The sequence below is a fragment of the Nycticebus coucang genome, chromosome 12 (genome assembly GCF_027406575.1).
Source record: "Nycticebus coucang isolate mNycCou1 chromosome 12, mNycCou1.pri, whole genome shotgun sequence".
NCBI lineage: Eukaryota > Metazoa > Chordata > Mammalia > Primates > Lorisidae > Nycticebus > Nycticebus coucang.
Window position 1 is genome coordinate 50,828,437 of NC_069791.1, and position 16,390 is coordinate 50,844,826.

General features: G+C 35.3%; 1 protein-coding gene and 1 pseudogene across 1 annotated transcript in view; both read left to right on the forward strand.

Annotated features, from left to right (window-relative positions):
- LOC128560949 (pregnancy zone protein-like) overlaps positions 1-16,390 on the forward strand; it is a 61,760-nt gene that overhangs the window by 18,689 nt on the left and 26,681 nt on the right. The window contains exons 14-17 of the mRNA XM_053554628.1: positions 7,555-7,697; positions 10,473-10,622; positions 12,867-13,031; positions 15,043-15,124. Of these exons, the coding sequence (XP_053410603.1) occupies positions 7,555-7,697; positions 10,473-10,622; positions 12,867-13,031; positions 15,043-15,124 (540 nt within the window). The remainder of the gene's footprint in view (positions 1-7,554; positions 7,698-10,472; positions 10,623-12,866; positions 13,032-15,042; positions 15,125-16,390) is intronic.
- On the forward strand, positions 13,602-13,782 carry LOC128563082 (uncharacterized; annotated as a pseudogene).

The following is a 16,390-nucleotide window of genomic DNA, read 5'->3' on the forward strand; positions in this document are numbered from 1 at the left end:
AGAATTGAAATTTCACTGGACAAATAACATTAGGTTTCAGCACTTTGCAGTAATCATCTTTAGTTCATGTCTCTACCCTCTAGGCTCAAGGCTCCACTTTTAGAATCATCATTTCTTTTTCATGAAAGATGGGCTTGCAACTAAACAGTTTTATCAAAATTTGATTTCTACCTGTATAATTTGAGGGATCCAACATTCTTTTCTTTCATCTGATGCTTTCTCTGTCCCATTAGGTCTAAGCTGACAGTGTTTCTGGGAGTATATATTTTTCAAGCACAATGTAGGTCTCCTATGTGTCACAGGATTTATTCCATTAAACAAAAAATTTTCCACATATCGTTTCTCAATAATTCTATCTCCCATTTGGGCTTTTGCTGAGATGGATGAGAGGAACTATCAGTTATACACTTAATCTCTTCAAAGTGCCTTTTTGTGGCTAAATACTGTGGTATTTTGACTTTTCTGCAAATTAAACCCATCACATCATGGATTTTTCTCTAGAGTATAATTTGCTGACAGCAAATGTCTTAATCTTACCGTTTTTTGCAATCTGGATAAATTGAAAAATTTTCACATTATCAAGTCCTGGTTTCCTTTTATGAATATTTTTCAATTTATTTTCAAGTTATTCTTCCTTCAATTTAGCACTTTCCTTTCCAATTTTACTATAAGAGCAGGAAGAAACAAGGCTGAACCTTTAACACTTTTCCTTAAAAGTTTCTCGCTAAATATCTGAGTTCATTGTTTACAAGATTTGCCTTTCACGCATAAGTGCAGGACACAATTCAGCTAAACTTTTTGCCTCTACAGGGTAAGAATTTTCTTTCCTTGAGTTTCCTCCCAGAACCCTGTTGGCAGTACTTTTCATTTCCATATTTTTACTATTTGTTCATAAAAATGAAGGTGTTCTCTAAGATGATAAATGTCTTCTCTATCATGTTTCTCACTGTGTTTTGAGTCCTCTCTAGTAACAAGTTTAGCATCCAAATTTCTACTAAGTCTGTTGAAATCAGTCTAGACTTTTTCTTGCCATGCTCCTAAAAATTCTTGCAGTCTTCTCATTTCCCAATTCCAAACCACTTCCACATTTTTAGGCAGTAGTACCCCACTTCCACGTACCAACATTTGTATTAGTTTTCAAGTATTTTTTCATAAAATTTTTTTCAAAATAATTTATTAGTTAACAATGTTTTGCATGCAATTTTTATTGAATTATCAATATTTCAAGAGATTTTCTTTATGCTTTTTAATATCCCTCTTCAACAACAAAATGTTCTATCAATTTGAAATTGTGTGTTGACTTTGAATATTTAGATTCAATTATGACTAATTATGCAACGAACTTATCTCATTTCCAAAATAAATTTCTAGTTATGCCTTCTCGGGGTTTTCATCTTGCATTTCTTTATCTTTTTTAGCACCTTTATTATTAATCTATTAAGTGATCATTTGATAGTAGTTTGTTAATGTGGCAAATTTCATTGACTAATATTTTAATATTGAACTAACATTGAATTGCTAGAATTAAAAAAAACTTGGCCATAATTTATTGTACTTTAATATATCATTAAATCCAATTTATTAAAATTTTGCCAAAATTTTTTAGATGTATGTACAAGAAAAGTAATGGTCTGTAGTTTTCTATTTTTGTTTGTTTTTTGTATTAACACAAAACTAATGGAATCAGTTGAGAAGTATCTTTTCCTCTCTGATTTTCTGGAAGAATCAATCAAGACTTTTCTTAAATCTTCTGTAGAATTTACCAGTGAAGTCATTTGAGCACAGAATTTTCTTTGTGAGAAGATTTTAATCATAAATTAATTCTCTTCAATAAAGTGCAGTTTGGGTTTGCCATCTTCTTGAGTGATTTTTTAGTACTGTGTATCATTCGAGAACTTGTCTATTTTTCTAAATTGTCTAATTTGTTAAATACAAGATATTCCATAGTATTCTTTTATGTTTTATTACATATATAAACTATGTATAGTGATAGCATCTCTTTCATTCAAGATACTCATAATTTATGTCTTCTTTTGATCTGCCTGACTAAAAGTTTATCCGTCAGATTGATCTCCTCAAACAACTAGTATAGTTCTTGGTTTGATTGATTTTTCTCTTTGTGTTTCTATTTTTATGTCACTGATATTCATTTATCTTTATCAATTATTTCTTCTACTAACTTTGTGTTTAATTCAGTCTTTAGTTAAAATGATTAGTGTTTATTTACAAATAAATACTAATAAATAAGTTTATTTACTAATAAATAAATGAGTTGAGAAAGACAACACCATTCAGGAAAATCTTTCCAGGACCTATATTTCTGCAGGTTAAGATCTGTGGAATTATTATTATTATTATTATTATACAATTATTTGGTCTCTAGGGATATTTTCCATACTGAATAGATTACTTCAAGACATTTTAGGATCATCTTGTGTATCCAGAGAGCTATTGATTTATAAACATTTGGGGGGTGGTTATTGCAAAATGTTAAGGGGGTACAAAATTTTGTGTGTCCATCACCCAATGTTTATTGTACTCATTAGGTAGGTTTCCCCCCCCTTCCTCCTCTTCCTTGCTTGATTTCCATTGAGTTTTACTTCCCTCCATGCACATGGGTGCTAATTGGTTAGTTCCAATTTAATAATGAGTACATGTGATGTTTGTTTTTCTAATCCTAAGATACTTCACTTAGGAGAATTATCTACAGTTCCATACAAATTGTTGCAAAAGGCATTAATTCATCCTTTTTTATGACCATGGAGTACATGAACTCTATGCTATATACATATGACATATTTTAATCCACCATTGACTGATAGACACACGGTTGATTACATATCTTTGCAATTTTGTATTGTGCTGCAGTAAACATTTGAGTGCAGGTGTCTTTTCAATAGAAAGATTTCTATTCCTTTGGGTAGATCACCAGTAGTAGTAGGATTGCTGGATGAAATGGTTGGTGTCCTTTTAGTCCTTTGAAGAATCTCCATACTGTTTTCCATAAAGGTGGTTCTAATTTCCACCTTTGTAATCTCCATACTGTTTTCCACTAACAGTGGATAAGCCTTCCTTTCCCTCTCCAACCACACCAGCATATATTATTTTTGGACTTTTTAATAAAAGCCATTCTGACAAGGTAAAGTGATATCTCATTCTGGTTTTAACTTGCATTTACCTGATGACTAGTAACTCTGAGTATTTTTTTCATATATTTTTTAGCCATTTGTCTATCTTCTTTTGAAAAGCTTCTGTTCGTGTCTTTTTTTTTATTTTTATTAAACCATAGCTGTGTACATAAGTATGATCATGGGGCACCATACACTTGGTTCATAGATTGTTTGACACATTTTCATCACATTAGTTAACATAGCTTTTGCAGCATTTTCTTAGTTATTTTGCTAAGACCTTTACATTCCACATTTACTAGGATTCACATATACCCTTGTAAGATGCGCCGCAGGTGTAATCCCATTAATCCCCCTCCTTCCTCTTCCCTCCCCCCTCCCTTTCCTCCCTTTCCCCTTTCTCCTTATTCTTAGGTTATAACTGGGTTATAGCTTTCATGTGAAGGTCCTACATTAGTTTCATAATAAGGGTGAGTACATTGGGTACTTTTTCTTCCATTCTTGAGACACTTTACTAAGAAGAATATGTTCCAGCTCCATCCATGTAAACATGAAAGAGGTAAAGTCTCCATCTTTCTTTAAGGCTGCATAATATTCCATGGTGTACATATACCACAATTTATTGATCCATTCGTGGATCGATGGGCACTTGGGCTTTTTCCATGACTTAGCAATTATGAATTGGGCTGCAATAAATATTCTGATACAAATATCTTTGTTATGGTGTGATTTTTGGTCTTCTGGGTATATGCCCAGTAGGGGGATTACAGGATTGAATGGCAGATCTATTTTTAGATCTCTAAGTGTTCTCCATATCTCTTTCCAAAAGGAATGTATTAATTTGCATTCCCACCAGCAGTGCAAAAGTGTTCCCTTTTCTCCACATCCACGCCAACATCTCTGGTCTTGGGATTTTGTGATATAGGCTAGTCTCACTGGAGTTAGATGATATCTCAAAGTAGTTTTGATTTGCATTTCTCTGATGATTAAAGATGATGAGCATTTTTTCATATGTCTGAAGGCCATGCGCCTGTCTTCTTCAGAGAAGTTTCTCTTCAAGTCCCTTGCCCAGCCTGCAATGGGATCCCTTGTTCTTTTCTTGCGACAAACTTTTACAGAAACTCCAAAATGGCGATCGGCCATGGAAGGTGGTTACCATGGTAACAGTATAAACTGTAAACCAGGTATAAGTCTCGAAACCACTCACAGCGCCACCTGGTGTCCAGAAAGTATATTGCAGTATGAATATATTCCTACGAAAGTTGATCCCTACAGCAGACATATAGACATTTATAGGTATATTTCTACCACAAGAATATTTTTGCAGTTGGTGCCTTTTTTTTTGTTTTGTTTGGTTTTGGTTTTTTTTTTTTTTTGGTTTTCGTGGGGGGTTTTTTTGGTTTTTTTGCTGTTGTTTTCTTTTTGTCTGATTTTTCCTCACCATTTTCTTAGAGGAGATTTCGATAATTTTTTATTATTACATTTTATATAGATATATTTTTTACTTCTATGTCTTCTAATTTTAATTTTCTTCTTTCTTCTCACTTAACATTCCTTCTAACACCACTTTTTTCTCTCTTTTTTCCCCTTTCTTTCAATTATTTTACAATTATCACTATTTTTATTGCAGTTGTTCTTATATTGCTGTTGTCGTGGCTATTGCTTGTATGTTTATGTGTTTCTGTCTGTCTCTGTATCTATGGGCCCATGTGCCTGGTAACCTTTGTATCTGTTTATTTGTTCATTTGGTCTGTTCGTGTCTTTTGCCCACTTTTCAATAGGATTGTTTGGCTTTTTCTTGCTAATTTGCTTGAGTTCTTTATATATTCTGGTTAGTAGTCCTTGATGGAATATATAGCTTGCAAATATTTTCTCCCATTCTATAGGTCATCTGTTTGCTCTGTTGATTGTTTCCTTAATTGTGCAGAGATGCTGAGTTTAATCAAATCCCATTTATTTATTTTTATTGTTGCTGTGATTGCCATTAGGGTCTTTTTCATAAGTTCTTTGCCTAGGCCAATATCTAGAAGGGTTGTAGAACATTTTCCTCTAGATTTCTCATAGTTCATGCCTTACATTTAAATCTTCTATGCTTCTTGAATCCATTTTGGGGAGTGGTGAGAGAGAGACAGGGGTTCTGTTTCATTCTTCTGCATGTGGCCATCTAATTTTCTTAGCATCATTTAAAAATACTTCATTTCCCTAGTGGACATTGTTGTCTTCTTTGCCGAAGATCAGTTGACTTTGCCAAAGATCGGTTGACTGTACGTAGATAATTTTATATCTGGGATTTTCTATTTTGGTTCATTGGTCTATGTCTCTATTTTTGTACTAATACCATGCTGTTTTGTTTACTATAGTCTTGTAGTATAGTTTGAAGTCTGGTAATGAGATGCCTCCAGATGTGTTCTTTTTTCCTTAAGATTGCTTTGGGTACTGGGCTGTTTTCCAGTTCCCAATGAACTGTAGAATTATTATTTTTTTAGGTCTATGAAGTAGGACATTGATATTTTGATAGCTTCAAAATATTTGCAGGATGCATTGAATGTGTAAATCACTTTGGGTAGAATGGACATTTTAACAATGATGAATCAACTTTCTGTAAGCATGATATGTCTTTCCATTTGTTTGCATCTTCTACAATTTTCTTTCCTTGGTGTTTCATAGTTCTCCTTGTAGAGATATTTCACTTCCTTAGTATAGTCCCAGGTATTTTATTTTATTTATAGTTATTGTAAATGGTATTGAGTCTTTGATTTGGCTCTCAGCTTGACTGTTATGGTCTATTAAAATGTGCTTACTTTATTTTTCTAGTTTCTCGATGAGAATACTAAGGTCATTAATTGAGACCTTTCTTCTTTTCAAATATAAGCATTTAGTGTTATGCATTTCCCTATAAGTTCTAATTTAGTTGCATCCTATAAATATTTACATGGGATGTTTCTACTTTTCCTTTTGATTTTTTTCTTTGGGCCATAGATTACTTAGAAGTGTGTTATTTAGTTTCTATATTGGAGATTCCTCACAGATTTTTCTGTGACTCATTTCTAATATAATGACATTCTGGTCATATTATTTTAAGTCTCTTATGAAGACATATTTTACAGTTCAAAATATGATCAATCTTACTAAATGTTAGAATGCATATTCCAATACTGTTAAGTGGAGTGTTCTCTAAATGCTATTTATATCAAATTGGTTAATAAAATTGCTATATCTTGAATCATACTTTCCTTCTGGATTTCCTTGAATCATAAATATCTATTAAATTCTGTTATCCAAGGAAGAATGACTAAGTTTGCATTTAAAGATAAGTGCAAAAGATACTTTTGTTTTACAAAAAGATGAGTACAGTTGGTCTATTAACTTATTACATGTTGTTACAAAGTTAAATCTCATAAAGAAGTAATAGGCTTCCTTTTCTTTTCTTGATTCATTTGAATATATATGGGCTATTATTTAACTAAAGCAACTTTTATTAACAAAGCATATTTATAAAAATCAAAGCACCCATGCCTCAAAGTAAGTTAATATATGCAAGAATAAGTAAAGAATATGTGTATATGTTAAGGTTTGGAATGTGTTTGTGTTTCATCCCTGAAACGCCATTTCTTATTTTGGTATCTGGCACACAGTGGGTACATAATAAATATTTTTTAATTAATTAATAAACCAAGGACAGATGGTATCTTTGCTTATAAGTTATGAGAACCAACTTGTGAAAAAGTTTTTCCATCAGAACTATATCCAAAGAGAATATATCTTCCTGTCTTGATATATCTCTGTAATAGAAGTTTTGGGTAAAAGCATTAATAAAACACAATCCAGGCCCTCAAGATGTTCACAGGCTAGTAGGGATAATAGGTGTTGTCTTTCTGCTTAAGCACTTAAAAGTTATACCAAAACCTGTTATTTCTTAAAAATCTGAATGCAAGAGCTAAATGAAAACTTACTGAGCAAGTAAGAACATCAGTACCTTAAAAAAAAGTCTCAATTTGTTTAACTTAGTAAAAGCCTAAGCCAAGAAATGTCTCCTCTCAGCCTATTCTATTTCTCTAGCTCCAGTTTACCTCATTTATTTATGTAGTTCAACACAGAATCAAGCAAACATTGTACCTTAACCTCTATAGAATTTTTCAAGTGAAAACTGAATTGTAATTATTCATCTAACTCAATTATTTTCAACCTTTCCTCAAAATGATCATATAGAGCTTAATTAATTAATCATGGACTTTAGTGTGAATGCAAAACATTAATGAACTTGTTTGTAATGTGTCGCATTTCAAATTAGCCTCCTATTAAATTTCTCATAACTCTACTTCACTGTGCTCCACATGTAAATAATTTAATAGAAGAACACTTTTTTAAGTAAAATTGAGAATTCGGTTTCTAATCTATTATTTTGGATTTTTTTGAACTTTTCCAGTGAAAGGGACATTTTCCTTTTCCTTTCGAGTGGAATCAGACCTCGCTCCTGCTGCTCAGTTTTTCATTTATACAGTTTTACCTACTGGAGAGATTCTAGCAGACACTGACAAACTCATGATTGAAAAGTGTTTTGCCAACAAGGTGGGTTATTTTATTAGATCTTAGTCTTTTTATTCTTCTTGTCATTTAAAAGGTGAAAAATAAGGAGATTATCCACATTAAGACTACTATTATGAAGAACGGGGCGGCGCTTGTGGCTCAGTCGGTAAGGCGCCGGCCCCATATACCGAGGGTGGCGGGTTCAAACCTGGCCCCAGCTGAATTGCAACCAAAAACATAACCGGGCGTTGTGGCGGGCGCCTGTAGTCCCAGCTAGTCGGGAGACTGAGGCAAGAGAATCACTTAAGCCCAGGAGTTGGAGGTTGCTGTGAGCTGTGTGATGCCATGGCACTCTACCAAGGGCCATAAAGTGAAACTCTGTCTCTACAAAAAAAAAAAAACAAAAAACTACGATTAGTGTTCCTAAAATGTTCCTCCAAAGTACCTCTAAAGGCAGAGAGTGATGTCATACCCTGGGGTGGTGCTGATGTCCAAAGCAGCTGGCCACAGCACAGTTTTTTAAAAGTTTCTTGCTATCTCACAAAATTCACATGAATTTTAAAATCAATTCCACTACAAACCTTTGAGAGTTTTAGTTTCAAAATGTTTTGTTACCACAATTTTCAATTAAAAATGATGTTTCTCAAGAATGAATGAAGTTCATCCTGTCACACCCCAGCATGACACACCTCCTTGTACCACTGCAGAAACTACTAAGTTGTCATAAGTTTAAATTCAGTTTGCTAATATCAGCTAGGAGTGTGTGTATATCTTCTGCTTCAAGAAACATAGCCTGGGAGCTCTACCAGTGATTATCACATAAAATCTAACATGAGTTCAAATAGGATTTTGTTTGTATAAAGAATACAATGCTGCCATGTGAAGCCCACTGAGATATAAATGGCTTTATTACAACAGAATTTGGTGCTGTTTATTGGATTTGTACTACTGTGGCAGCATAATACTAACATTCGCAATCATATGGGACCTGCCTACTTCATACAACTTTTTAAAAATATACTTGGAAAGGCTTTTTAACACAGTCTTTCTGAAAATTAAAGCAATATGTTTATAGCAGGTAAACACTTCTGCTATGAGAACTATACTTAAATTATTTCTTTTTAATATACAATGAAATAAGAAAAATAGACAGTGGATTCTAATATAAATCTTCAATTCCATCTTGCTAAAGAATGCTATTAAACCTGGACAGCGTGTCCAGGAGCACAGTGTCTGTTCTGTTTGGATCTTCTCCATGTTTCCCAGCAGCTGAGAAGAGACACCTGCTTCATGCTTCAATGACTTTGCTGCTAATCAGGGACAATTAGTTTCCAGCACCTTACTAGTCCTAACAGTGGAGGTTTTTGTCTGGTGGGTCAATTTTTCTCTTCACAGTCTGAAAAGGAGAGACATATTATACAACATAATTGGCAGAAGATAATATTGATTCCTACAGATAGGTAGAGACTCCTACAAACTGTGCCTTAAAGTCCTGTTTTGGTTTTCACACCAGTAAAGCATTTTATACTTTCTAACTTGTCCACGTAGTATATTTAGTTGATTATAATCTCAAATAACTTACTTATTCCTTTACTTATTCAAAGACATATTTTAACAAACTTAATTTATTTTTTTGAGACAGAGTCTCACTCTGTTACCCTGGGTAGAGTGCTGTGGTGGCATAGCTCACAGCAACCTCAAACTCTTAGGCTCAAGTGATCCTCTTGCCTCAGCCTCCCAAGTAGCTGAGATGACAGGTGCCTACCACAACACCTATATAGTTTCTCTATTTTTAGTAGAGACAGGGCCTTGCTATTGCTCAGGCTGGTCTTGAACTCCTGATCTCAAGCAATCTGCTCACCTGTCTCCCAGAGTGCTAGGATTACAGGCATGAGCTACCATACCTGGCCACCACTTAAATTTTCTAAACACAAAAACAAATATGCTTAAAATAGAATTTTTTCATGAGCAGTGTTTTCATAATATTTTGACTTGGAGAGATGAGTACTCCTGCATTTTGACGATAAATAATTAATGACTTATTTTTTCACATTTGTCTCACAATATGTGATTCCTAACTGCTACATTAATTCAATAAACCATAAAACAGGTAAATGTTATTACTATGTAACTTGAATATACCTCAGATTCTACTAAAAAAAATATCTACATAAACAGGAGCAACCAATAGATTCACTTACCAATAGATGTGTTTTGGTCACAGCAGAAGCAAGTCTGGTAAAATCAACACAATTTCCCATTATTCTGTTGTTCTTGTTCTCTATTCGCAATTCTTTGAATTTACTGAACCCCTTAACTCAGACTGCACATTAGATGTTTAATGTTTTAAATGGCCTGATAAATCCCCAGTAATGACACATTGTATGCCACTGCTTTAGAATTTCAGATGAGTAAGACTGCCAACTGGAGGCCACTTCTGTTGCTAGTCTCAGGGGTGGCTTGTGATTTGAAACAGTCCCGTGCAGTCTACACACATTTCATCACAAAAGCACCACACAGAGACAGGTCAGCTACAGCAAGGTATGTATAGTTCCTGTAGTGGGTTTTCCATCCTGTTCTGTGTGATTTAAATTAACTTACATTTTACCAGTTACATAAGGAGTGGGAAACCTGAGTCCACTGGAACCACATTTCCAGGTTATTCTAGACATGCTTAATCGGTAGTTTCTAGGCTGTTCACCTCTTGCTACTGCTCTAAGATGGATAAAGACAAAGGAAAAACAGCAAAAACAAGAGTAGAAGTGTGAGACTGTAATAGCTGTAAAAGTCACTGCTGTAACCCTACCCTCTTCACAGGTAAATTTGAGTTTCTCCTCAGCCAACAGCCTTCCAGGCTCAGACACCCACCTGAAGGTCACAGCCACTCCGTCCTCCCTCTGTGCCCTCCGTGCAGTAGACCAAAGTGTGCTGCTAATGAAGCCTGAAGCCGAGCTCTCACCTCAATCAGTGAGTCCTGCTTCAACCTTGGATATCGCAAAGTGTTCATATAATAAGACCTTTTCCACAACAAATAGAAATTGCATAAAGTACTTTACATATATCACCTTACTTTATTCTCTGTTATATTCTCAATGAGAGAGCAATCTTGCTTGCCACTACATTCCCCGTGCCTGGCACAGAATCTTACATATAACAGGTGCATAACATATTTGTAATGAATGAATAAATGAAAAATATTTATTTGAGGGGGTATTCCTGCTATAATTTTATGAATAAAGCACAACTAGGATATGTTAAATAACTATGAACAGAGCATGCCAAAAATATATTGTAGAGGGGGAATTTGAACCAAATTTCTCCCAAACCCGCTTTCCAACTTATCACACTTCAAAGTGTCATGTGAACTGGCATATTTTTAACATTTGCCTAAGATCCAGGCATTTCCTCACTGACTTTAAGTGTGGACCCAGAGAATTTCCTCTCAAGCCTGTCTTTTACAATAAAGCACTTTTAAGAAAGCCCTATATCAACGAAAATAATTTTGTGGTTGGGGGTCACCACAACATGAGGAACTATATTAAAGGGTTGTGGCATTAGGAAGAAATCAGGAACCACTAAACTAAGATAAGCAACTAAAACGCAGAAACAGAAGTGCCTTAACCAGAAGGGTGCTGCTGCCCATTCTGATACCTACGCGTAGTGAGCAGAAAACCTCTGAAAACAGCAGCTTCCAGCTGTCAAAGTCATAGCCGCCATCAGCAACGCTCATTATCTAATTAACTCCTTGCAGTAGACAGACCATTCCCAAGGACCTCTGCTTCCTGGTGTTTACTCCCGCTGTAACCCTCTCAAGGTCAGGATCAGGGTTAAGAGTGGACTGTCTCTTGGGTTGCTCCCTCATCTTGGTATTTGTGAATTGAGCTGCAGTAAACATTCTAGTACAAATGTAAAAAAAAAGAAAAAAAGAAAGCCCTATATCTTATGGTTCACTTATTTATAATATATATTTATTGCATCTTGACTACAGGATGGACACTGTGCTGAGACCAGGATGTCTAAATGTCTAAATTAAATAACTAAAGGTGAACAATTCAGATTTAGTCTCTACCAGTTTAGACTTATAATCTGGTGAGATATTAAAATCAACAAATAAGCAACAAAAACAAGAATTCCTGATTTTTGATATGTACTATAGAAAGAATGAGTGTTGAGACAAAGACTAGAGGGGTTGAGCAATTTTTGAAACAGGGATTACAGGAGTCTCGTTAGACTAGAGGGCAGTGCAGGGGCAGGAACAGGCACTACTGGGAGTGGAAGCAGCACCCCCAAAGGTTCTGAAGTCAGAAAGTGTTTGGAGTGTTTTGGAAAACAGAAGATAGTGGCCAACAACATAGTGGTGAGGCTGAGGATGGCAGAGGCTGTAGGTGGAATAGAAAACTTGGAAGATTATGGCAAGCTCTGTTTATGTGACAGTTAGGAGTTGACAGTAGACAATGGTGCATCACTGAGGAGATGTAAGCAGGAGAGTGGACAATTTAGACTGATCTACTAAGAAGATCGTATATGCTGCTGGGAGTGTGGTAGGAAAAGTGAGAGCTCGGAAACAATTCCAATAGCACAGATGAGAAAAGATGGAAGCCAGATTAGAGATCTGCAGAGAGCCCCCTGCGTGGTTAATGGCCTGAACACTATATGCCTGAGCTGGTTGCTTTGCAATATGCTCTGCGCAAAACTGAACTGGAATTGTATTTTTCAGTGGTCCCCATGCCTAGTTTTTTCTCAAGCTAAGCTTTCTTTGTAGACTAAAAAGAAAACTTGGTAAGACCGTAATCATATAAAATGGGAAAAAGAAATTAATCAAGTATTTACAGAGGTTTTCCTAGGTTATGACTCTCTGAGAGGCTTTTATTCTTTCATTAAATATCTCTGTATTGTCCACATTTTCTGCTTCCTTTTAAACATCGGAATAGGTCTGGGACACAGGGACTTGGGTCTTACTGTTTCACTCAACCAAAATGAATTCTGAGATTTTAATCAACTTATTTCATCTCATTATATGTTACCTTCTTCTGTACAGAGGAATAAGATCCAATATCTTTCATATCCCTCCATGGTTTTCTGTGTTGCTTTTTATAATATAAACATGGGGGAGTTCAATAAACACCAGGATCTTTTAAACCCCATAGTGGACATTATCACATTTAAAATTTTTTACAAAGAGTTTTTTGCTTCATTCTCTCAATTGCACAGGTCTATAATTTGCTTCCAGTGAAGTTTCTCCTTACTAAAGGATTTGGTGGTCCCACGAATGAAGAGGATGATAACTGCATCAAGGGGGAAGTCATACCTCTCAGTGGCAGGCTTTATGTGATAAAGCCAGTCCCAGATGCTGATAAAGTTTATAGTATCTTCAAGGTAATTCCTTTTCTTAAAAACATCACCAAAATTGATATCTAAGTCTCTGTTAAGATGGAGAGCCAATGGGCTTCAAAATCCTAGGATTTTTCTCTTCCCTTTACAAAAGGATGTGTAACAGAAAACTATTGGAACCTCAGAGGCATAGAGAACTTTGTGTACATACAGATACACACACCTGAATTTCTCTGGCACCAGCAAGTAGTTTACTTTTAGGCCCCAAACCTAGTCCCAATGCTACTAACCACCATCACATTTACCTCTCGGTGACTCTTAGAGATTCTAAGACATAACGAAAACAAAATATTTTCAGTAGTGTTCCTTACTCCCATGGAAAGGTGAGTACTTTGTTGGCGGCCATCACATCAGTCATTTACACAGTTAATACTTATTGAATGAGCATATGGGTGAATGCATGAGGTGCAATAGTTTAGCCCTCACATGTAGGGCAGTAAAATTTCAGGAAAAAATAATAAGATGCCTTTCATTCAGAAAAGATTAACAAAACCTGTATTAGAAATATTAGGATGTTTTATTCATAAAACAGATTCTTTAGGATTAACCGTGACGATCGCTTCTTGGCCTTTTGGCTAAGATCAAGTGTAGGATTAACTGTAACTAAGCAGAGTTATAAAAGGGGAGTTTATTCAGGTTGTGAAATTAAATCTTATCACTATCAGAAAAGAGTAAAGGCTTTCACATCACACCTTAAGGAAAACTATCACTTTTTCCTGATAGAGGTGTACAGCCGCACTGAGAGTCATGTAAGTCTCTCTCTTTTGGAGCCTCCAGAGTCACAAATCAGGGAGTGGAGGGATGGAGAGAACACCTGTCATGTTCCTCAGCTAGCTGTTCAAACTCTAAACGTTTAGTTCTGACTTCCTTCTTCCTATCCCATATCACAACCACCACTGTGCTCTCAAGTTCCATAGTTTCCTACATACTATGAGATAAAAGAGTGAGCAGTATCTGTCTGCAGCTAACACTGAAACAGGAGGAGATGGGAACAGCTGAGTTCTAGGACTCAGACCACTGTGGGCATCTGCATGCGGGTTTTAGATGCAGGCATTCAAGACAACTAAGAGAAACTGAGAAAGAAAAGAGGAAAGGACCAACCACGAGAGGGATTTGTTCTTTCCACTTTACGGGTCTACAGGTATTCAGGGAAAGGCATATCCTCTGATAAAACATTTTAAAAATGTATGAAATCAATATATAATCACCCACACTTTCATATGAAAGATAAAACACAATTATAGCCCAGAAAGGAGAGAAGAGAAGGGCGAAGGGGGGGCGGGGTAGATGGGTGGAGGGAGGGTAACTGGTGGGACCTCACCTACTGTGCATATTGCTAGAGTACATATTAATAGTGGAGTATAAATATCTAACCACAACAATTAAATAAGTGAGGGAATGCTATGTTAACCAGTTTGATGTAAACATTCCAAATTGTATATGAAATCAGCACATCGTACCCCATAAATGCAGTAATGTTCACAGTTATGATCTAATAAAAAACATAAACAAAACAGAATTTAGTAAGATTGTAAAGAAAAACCTCTAATATGCTACTCTACAATTTAAATTGGCAAGAAACTAAAGAAATTGTTCTCTATAGTAAGTAATAAGAAGATCTGTCTATCTATATCTAGGTTAGATACTTGTTGCACAGACAAAGGGAAGAGAAAAAAAACTATGGCTAAAATATTCATTTGGGTGGGCTGCCCAAAAACCAATTAAACAGATAGCAGAGTACACCAGACAGTATGTAGAAATAGCAACCAGAAGTGGGTTTGAACCCAACCTCCTATCTACTAACTGGATGAACTTGACTTTGTATGACTGTTTTCATATTTACAGAATGGCTCTCCTCTTCATTCTGTGGAATTTTCATGAAGGTCTTATGAGCTGTGTGTAAAATAATAGTGAAAGTACAGTACAAATTCAGTAAATTAACTCCATTCTCAAGATTGGATTGTCACTATGCATTAATAATTAATTTTTTTTCAAGTCTGCAGGATTAAATGTTTTTACCAACTGGAAAATTGATGAACCACTTTTCTGTCGGGGGACTCCAATGGTCCATGCAGGAGGTAAGACTGTGATTTATTTGCCTGCTAGAATAATAGAAGAAAAATTATGCTTTATTGTGTTGGGTTGAGATTAAAAGCTATTTTTCTGAGTATTGGATCTTGCTACTGCAGAAATTTCTTGGCAAGTTATCCTCAAATAACATTTTTCCTTCAAAAATATGATTTTTGAATGAGTATTGTTATTCCCTCTCTGTCATCAAAATTGACTACATTTTTGTCCTAGCCTTCAATAGTCTTGCTACTTCGGATTCTCCCTATGTGTGTGGATTCACTCCTTGAATTAGTCAGAATGAGATAGATTATATTGCAATAACAAACAACCCCCTGCATCTCAGTAGCTAAGGAGGACAATTTAGTTTTTACTCACACAAAACCTACTTGAGAGTCTAGTAACTCTCCAGAACAGCTCCCTGTCAAAGAGTAAGTCAGGGATAACAACTCTGCTTTCCTCTGGTTACTCTACCATCTCCAATGTGCCTTTCCTTCATGATCAAGGAAAAGAAGGAGCAGATTTGCACTTGGCTTTTATGGCCAGAAGTAGAGATGGCTTATACCCCTTCTGCCCATGCTCCTCCTCTACCTGCAAGGGGGCAGAGAAGTGGAGAGGATTATGTGTATATTAACTGTATTTGCCATATTTTTTCAATGGAAATTGAAGTGATTTTTTCTATATTGAGCAAAATAAAATAATTCAACTTTTGGCAGGCATACTACTATGCAGTCAATGTTTTAAGTATGCCTGGAAATGAGAAAAAATTGAAAAGACTGACATTCTTTTTTACTGCTATCAGACATAGAGAAATTTCTCTCTGCATTTTTGACTGTCCCTAAACTTACTTTGTACTAAAAAATAATGATGGCAGTACATAGTGGTTTTTTTTTTTAAAGAATAGACATATTTTAATATGTATATTATCAACCATTTACCTGGAAATACAGGGGTAAAGTTCTAGTTGAAAACAAAGGAGTGAATAAGGATATTCTCTCAACAGAAAAGCAAATCCTATATAATGAAAAAAAACAACAAAGAGACAATTTCTCATCACACCTCTATCTGCTCTATGTGACTTTGAAATTTTACAGACTTACTTCACTCAATTTCTTTATATCTAAAGTTGGGATGGCAATACCAAACTCACTGAGGTGTTGCAATTATAAAATGAAAGAAATGTAATTATGATTCTATGTAATAGCATGTTTTGCTATTACAAAACAAAAGCTCAAAAACTGAGCTTTTTTGATTTTTATATTCTTTAATACCAAGCA